Here is a 7,035-nt window from a genome sequence, read left to right as displayed (position 1 = left end):
CCTCAGACACTGGGAGAAATCTGAAGAAATCTCTGGAGGAGCTAAAGTTAGAAGCAAACACCAAAGTTTCTCGGAGCATTAAATTGGCCTCACTGAAGGCCATTAAAGACAAAGCTTCCCCGGGGACTTGTTAGAGCAGCTTAGCTGGAGGCTGTGACTGTAGGTAGGCAAGGGCACATCCATCTCCCTGTGATCCCCACCCTGCTCTCACCAGGGCATTGCCGTACCTTCAGAAATATCTGTGGGCTCTCACTGACTGTTCCTTGAAAGACACTGGCACGGTCTGACCCCTGACTCCCAAACGGCCTTTGAGGGACGTTTCTTTCTTCCTCATTCCCACTCCCAACCTTCAGAGCTGACTCTAACTTCTTCCTCCTGTTTTCTACTGCCAAGCAAAGCTTCCCCATCTCGGAAATCTCACCCCTCGAGCGGGCATCCCTACTGATCAGGCTTCCTGTGGTGTATCATGAGAGCAGGCAGAAGCTGCCTCACCATCATCGTCCAAGCTCTGGGCCTACTGCTGGCCTTGGAGCTCCTTGGACAGACACGGCCAAGCCGTGTGCCTCCAGCTCTGCAGTCCTGTGCTCACGTGCAAGGGACACGACAACCCGTCCCCAAGCCTTCTTCCTCTATGTGCTTATCAGGTGCTCAGGCAAAGGAGATCCCACAGCCACCATGCCAGCCACACACCTGCTGCTGGACTGTCAGGAACACTGGCAAATGGGAGCCGAAATGCACAGATCCCAGCCAGCCTCCTAGAAATTTTCATGCTGGGGAGAAGGGCTAGGGATTAGGGTGAGCAAGAGGGTAGAAGCAAAGGTGAGGCTCTAAGGGACTGGATCTTGGCTTCCCGGTACGGGTGGAAGTGCTGGGGATTAGAGTATTGGGCTCCTGTCGAGCCGAGTCGTGACATTTAGGGCCAGGCTTAGGGCAAACTTGACTCAGGGTTAGTCCCTAACACGAATGCGTTCCCAGTCAGTGCTGCAGCAGTAGCTGCCCCGAATAGTAGGTGTCCCGAATGCCTTTTACATCTCCAAAAAGTCTTTGCTCTCCATTGGCAAAGAAACCTTCTCTCCCATGTTCTCACATTTCCCTTCTCCAAGCCCCTCCACACCTGCCCATGTGTCCTCCTGTCAGGGGCAGCACTCAGAAGATTTCCACGACTTCTGAGATCACAGAATCACAGAATCACAGAATTTCTAGCTTGGAAGAGACCTCAAGATCATCGAGTCCAACCTCTGACCTAACACTAACAGTCCTCCACTAAACCATATCCCTAAGCTCTACATCTAAACGTCTTTTAAAGACCTTCAGGGATGGTGACTCCACCACTTCCCTGGGCAGCCCCTTCCGATGTCTAACAACCCTTTCGGTAAAGAAGTTCTTCCTAACATCCAACCTAAAACTCCCCTGGTGCAACTTTAGCCCATTCCCCCTCGTCCTGTCACCAGGCACGTGGGAGAACAGACCAACCCCCACCTCACTACAGCCTCCTTTGAGGTACCTGTAGAGAGCAATAAGGTCACCCCTGAGCCTCCTCTTCTCCAGGCTGAACAAGCCCAGCTCCCTCAGCCGCTCCTCGTAGGACTTGTTCTCCAGGCCCCTCACCAGCTTCATCGCCCTTCTCTGCACCCGCTCAAGCACCTCGATGTCCTTCTTGTAGCGAGGGGCCCAAAACTGGACACAGTACTTGAGGTGCGGCCTCACCAGAGCCGAGTACAGGGGGATGATCACTTCCCTAGCCCTGCTGGCCACACTGCTTCTTATACAAGCCAGGATGCCATTGGCCTTCTTGGCCACCTGAGCACGCTGCTGGCTCATATTCAGCCGACTATCAACCAATACTCCCAGGTCCTTCTCCGCCTGGCAGCTTTCCAACCATTCCTCTCCCAGCCTGTAGCTCTGCTTGGGGTTATCGTGCCCCAGGTGCAGGACCCGGCACTTGGCCTTGTTGAACTTCATGCAGTTGACCTCAGCCCATCGGTGCAGGAGATGGGTGACCTCAGCCCATCGGACAGGAGATAGATCTGTCTCCTGGCAGGGACCCAGTCAGTTTCTGGGTCTGAAGGGACCTCACAGTGGCACCAAAAGGATGCGAGATGCTGTAGGAAGACCCTGCACAGCCCCTGAAGGGCCCAGACTTAGTCCATGCCTACCAGCTTGTGCTCCAGAAGGTCTCCCCCAGGTCCTGTGTCACTTGTCCCCCCCAGGTGCTACAGCTACATCAGGACATCCTGGTGGCACTGGCCATTTTTGTGCAGGCATCCGAATCCAGACAATGAAAGCCGATTTTGTAGCTCTAGCCCCAGCTGGGCGTCATCCACAGATGAGATGAAAATGTTCAAAATGATGTTCAAAAACCATCACCAGATGTTGTCACATTATCGAGGACTTATCAGAACCAAACGTTTGCCTGTTTCAGAGCCCTGCCAAGGACATTCACAGAGTCCGTTCCACAGCCCCTTGACTGCCTCTCCTAGGCTTCCTCTTTCTTCTTTCTCTCTCCTGCTCTTCTTTCTTCCTAGCTCTAACTCCAACTCCAACTGTAACTCTCACTCCAACTCTAACACTAACTCCAATTATAACTCTAACCCTAACCCTAAAGCTAACTCTAACCAACGCTAACTCCAACTCCAACTCTAACAGTAAAAGAAAAATAAAGAATAATCTCGGTGTGCTGATGGACTTGGCAATAGAAGGAGAAGACACTGATGAGGTTTTCCATGGTTTCTTTGCCTCCGTCCTCTCTTGGGCCTCTGTGCCTGCAGGCAGAGCGCTGGAGGAAAACAGCTGGCAGTGCATGGGGATCAGTTAGGGGTTTCCTGAGCAATTTCAGCCTGGAACTGTCCATGGGAGGAACATCACCCATGAGCACAGGAGAACAAACCAAATAACTCAATATGGAGGGATCAGGGGTAGTTCCTGAAATCTGGCAGAATGCCCGCAGGGACACCCACCATGTGTGCATGATCTCTCCATGGCCTCTTCCATGGGGGGCCTGCAAACACCCTCAGAAACTGGGAGGTTGGCTCCTGACTGCTACTTCTTCAGAGGCTTGCTCAAGCTTTCAGTAGCTGCAGGTCAGGAACTTGGCACCTCAGGGCTCATTGTCATGCAAACGTCCAAACAAAGTGAGCCTCTGTGCATCGTCTTCCTTAAGTCTTCATCTCCTAGAGGGAGAGCTAAAGATGTTTGAGTAGAAGAGTCAAAGTGAAAAGATTTCTGTATTCATAACAGTAAGTTATGAATACATTTCCATATCACACATTGAGTTTTGGCTGCTCCTTGGGATCCTGGCAGCAGTCGCGACCTCTGGGTGGGCAACAGAATCAATGCCTGAATAAGAATTTTAAGCAAACCTGAGCCATAAAAAAAAAAAAAAAAAAAAAAAAAAAAAATTGTCCTTGATGGAATAAGTACGTAAGAGGTCTTCATTTTCAAAAATGTGAGGGTTGTCTGTACATTTCCATGATGGGTTTCATAGGCTGAGGGCACGGACCAGCAATACTCTTTGGCACTTCCCTTGTATGGAAACATAAAGTCATCTAGCCATTACCAAAAACGAGTTTCCTCCCCACTCTTTGAATGGAGACACTGTGTTCCCAGTGTCCCTTAAACTTTTTGTTTAAGGGCATGCTGCACATCTGCATTTCCTATCTCAACGGAACTGGGAGCAGTAGAGGTGAAAAAGGTTGGCTGTGTTCTGCCACTCGTGAGTGGAGAAGGATTTTGTGCACGGGACCGCTGCTGCCCCTGCTAGCCACACGGAGCTCTGTGTGGGAGCACTGACATCTCACCTTCTGCATCTCATACGGCCTGTATTTGTCCAGTTAACTGAGTAACTACCCTGAGCTGGGTCAGGCAGCGTGGGGATGTTTATGGGAGCACCGTCATTGCAGTCAGAGGTTATCTAGCAAATGCAGCTGGTGGGGAACCAGGGGAAAAGTGTATCTCCATGTTGGGAGTGACTCCATATGGTCAGCTGAAAACTGGCCTGTGCTTCACAAAAGGACAACAAAATGGACAGGATCACTTGTCCTACAAGTGGATGGACGTCACCTACCCTTTGCAGGTTGGCCAAAAGAAATATGCTTGATACGTAAAACTGACGGACTAAGATGCTGCCCTGCCCTCCAGAGGATTTTTGCATATCAGGGAGCTGAGCCAAGGACCTCACACAAGCTGAGTCCCCTTCCAGCATCAGGACTGCAAACCTAGGATGAGATGCCTCAACTGATGGAGCTGAACGCCTTCCCTCCCCACAGGTCGAGGTAGTCTCTGCTGTCACTTTCTGGGTGCCCTGTGCAGGAAGGTGAAGGAAAGATGATTCACATGAAACTATTTGAGTGATGGAAGCCCTAACGCTGTTGGAAAGCAGTCTCTTTCCCCAGCTGAGGGAGGGAACGTGTGATTCCTTCATTCTGTTTCCAAGGAGGCTCTCCAGGAGCCCTGTGGACATCTCAAGGGAGCCCAGAAGAGACAAGGAAAGGAGGCCGTGTCTGCAGACAGACAGCTCTGCCCAGGAGCAGCTCCTCTGCAAGGCACAGCAGGGCTGGGTGCACTGCCTGCATGTGGAGAGGAGATGTGAGACAGAAACCAGTACAAGCTTTCTGCATGTGGAATCCAACTCAGAGCTCATTGCAGGAGAAACCTGCACGGCAGCTGGCACAGCCGAGCTCTTGCTGCACTGCAAGGAGGATTTTCCTGCACACCCCAAGAGGAGAAAGGCATGAAAAGAGCGGTCAGAACCAGTGGGGCATGGAGGGCGGCTGACAGCTGGCTGGAGGAGAAATCCACACACCCCTTGACATGACAAGTCTCGGTCTGCAGGATCAAGTGGATGAGTATCCTGGTGGAACAGTTTAAAGCTAGCATATACTCCAGTCATAGGACATCTGTCAGGGGGTGCTCACGGTTCCTCTGCTGTGGACGAAAAGGATGTGAACAGACAGAGATGCCCCTGGGCAGGGCCTCTGCTTGCAGGAGGCGTCTGCAGGGCAGAGATGAGCACAAAGTGTTTGCAGTGAGCTCTGTGAACCTGTGCAGGGAGCAGACACGGGGACGGAGCAACAGCTCGCGGCAGTGCCAGCTCCGGGGAGCAGAGGCAGGGCACATTCCCTCCCTGGAGCAAGCCCCACTCTCCCCCACTGCCCAGAAGACCCCAGCTCAGGAGCCAGCAACTCTGAGGCTGGAGCTCCATGAGACCAGAGGTGCCTGTCTCCTGCAGCGTGGCACACAGCCACGAGGCTAAAAGCCTCCGTCCCTCAGTGTCACTGCAAGGTGCTGAGCACAGCTGGGCGAGGAAAAGGCTTTGCTGCACGCCCTTCTCCTCCTGGCTGAATTAGTGGCAGCGCTGCAGTATCCGTCCTTGGTGTGCCACCCCTGGTGTGTGCTTTTGCTCCCTGGGCTGGGGTGCTGGGTGTGGATCAGCTTCTGTTCTGACACTGACTTGCCCTGGAGGTGTCCTGGTGAGAATTCGCGTCTACTTCTCAAAGAGAAAATCACTGTGTCTGCAGGGCTGACGAATGGCATGGCTTGTTCTCCTTTCATCTCCATGGGTGGGATTTCGCAAAAAATGGCGCGGGTTTTCATCAGAGAAGTCTCTCCTTAACTTCTTGTTATCATTTCCTCCTCGCACAGCTCGCCCACTCCCAGAGAAACCAAATGCCCAACAGCAGCTCCATCACCGAGTTCCTCCTGCTGGCATTCGCAGACACGCGGGAGCTGCAGCTGCTGCACTTCGCGCTCTTCCTGGGCATCTTCCTGGCTGCCCTCCTGGGCAACGGCCTCATCCTCAGCGCCATAGCCTGCGACCACCGCCTCCACACCCCCATGTACTTCTTCCTCCTCAACCTCGCCCTCCTCGACCTGGGATCCATCTCCACCATTCTTCCCAAAGCCATGGCCAACTCCCTCTGGGACACCAGGGCCATCTCCTACGCAGGATGTGCTGCCCAGGTCTTTTCCTTTATTTTCTTCATTGCAGCAGAGTTTTATGTTCTCACCATCATGGCCTACGACCGCTACGTTGCCATCTGCAAGCCCCTGCACTACGGGAGCCTCCTGGGCAGCAGAGCTTGTGCCCAGATGGCAGCAGCTGCCTGGGGCTGTGGCTTTCTCAATGCTGTCCTGCACACGGCCAGTACATTTTCCCTGCCCCTCTGCCAAGGCAATGTCCTGGACCAGTTCTTCTGTGAAATCCCCCACATCCTCAAGCTCTCCTGCTCAGATGCCTACCTAAGGGAAGCTGGGCTCATCACATTTAGTTTCTGTGTAGGTACGGGCTGTTTTGTTTTCGTCATGCTGTCCTACGTGCAGATCCTCAGGACTGTGCTGAGGATGCCTTCTGAGCAGGGCTGGCACAAAGCCTTCTCCACGTGCCTCCCTCACCTGGCCGTGGTCTCCCTGTTTGTCAGTACAGGCATGTTTGCCTACCTGAAGGCCCCCTCCATATCGTCCCCAGCTCTCAACCTGGTGGTGTCATTCCTGTACTCGGTGGTGCCCCCAGCTGTGAACCCCCTCATCTATTCCATGAGGAACAAGGAGCTCAAGGAGGCACTGAGGAAGCTATTGCAGTGTGCAAGGCCTCAGCATCGCTAAGGTACCCGTATTGCTCCTGTTGATGGTTGGAGCAGATGATCCTGGAGGTCTTTTCCAACATTAAGGATTCTATTTCACACCCAGCACAGACCGGGACAAGACAGGAACATCTTAGTTCACATATATTTCAAAGTTGTGTTTCTTTCTTGGCAATATCAGCCCTATTTATTTTTTTTTTCTTTTCCTTTTATCCCACTTCTACCTGTTTTTCTAACCCAAAGACTTTGGATGCGTGTACAGGGAAGCTTTCTCTATAACAGACTAAATAAAGGATCCATCCAATGGGCATTTGCCTCAGCTCTGGCTTCTCATAACTTCTCTTCAGGTACAGGAGTGGTTGTAGGATAAAGAACGCAGCTGGAACGCGGAGAAAAAGCCCTGCTGGCCCTTGGGGTTGCTCTGTTCTTCACCGTCAGACAATGCCTCTGTGCAGCC

At 52.5% G+C, this 7,035-nt stretch overlaps 1 protein-coding gene across 1 annotated transcript; it reads left to right on the top strand.

The window, feature by feature from the left end:
• Positions 1 to 5,664: 5,664 nt before the first annotated feature.
• LOC309889322 (olfactory receptor 14C36-like) lies at positions 5,665 to 6,600 on the top strand (the record flags this gene model as incomplete). Its single annotated transcript, XM_082782091.1, has 1 exon — positions 5,665 to 6,600. One exon carries the CDS (start codon positions 5,665 to 5,667, stop codon positions 6,598 to 6,600), a length of 936 nt encoding a protein of 311 aa, XP_082638217.1.
• Positions 6,601 to 7,035: the final 435 nt, after the last annotated feature.

The sequence above is a fragment of the Aythya marila genome, assembly GCF_965140915.1.
Source record: "Aythya marila genome assembly, chromosome: 35".
NCBI lineage: Eukaryota > Metazoa > Chordata > Aves > Anseriformes > Anatidae > Aythya > Aythya marila.
The sequence above is the reverse complement of the archived record's forward strand: the minus strand, read 5'-3'. Positions and strand labels throughout refer to the sequence as shown.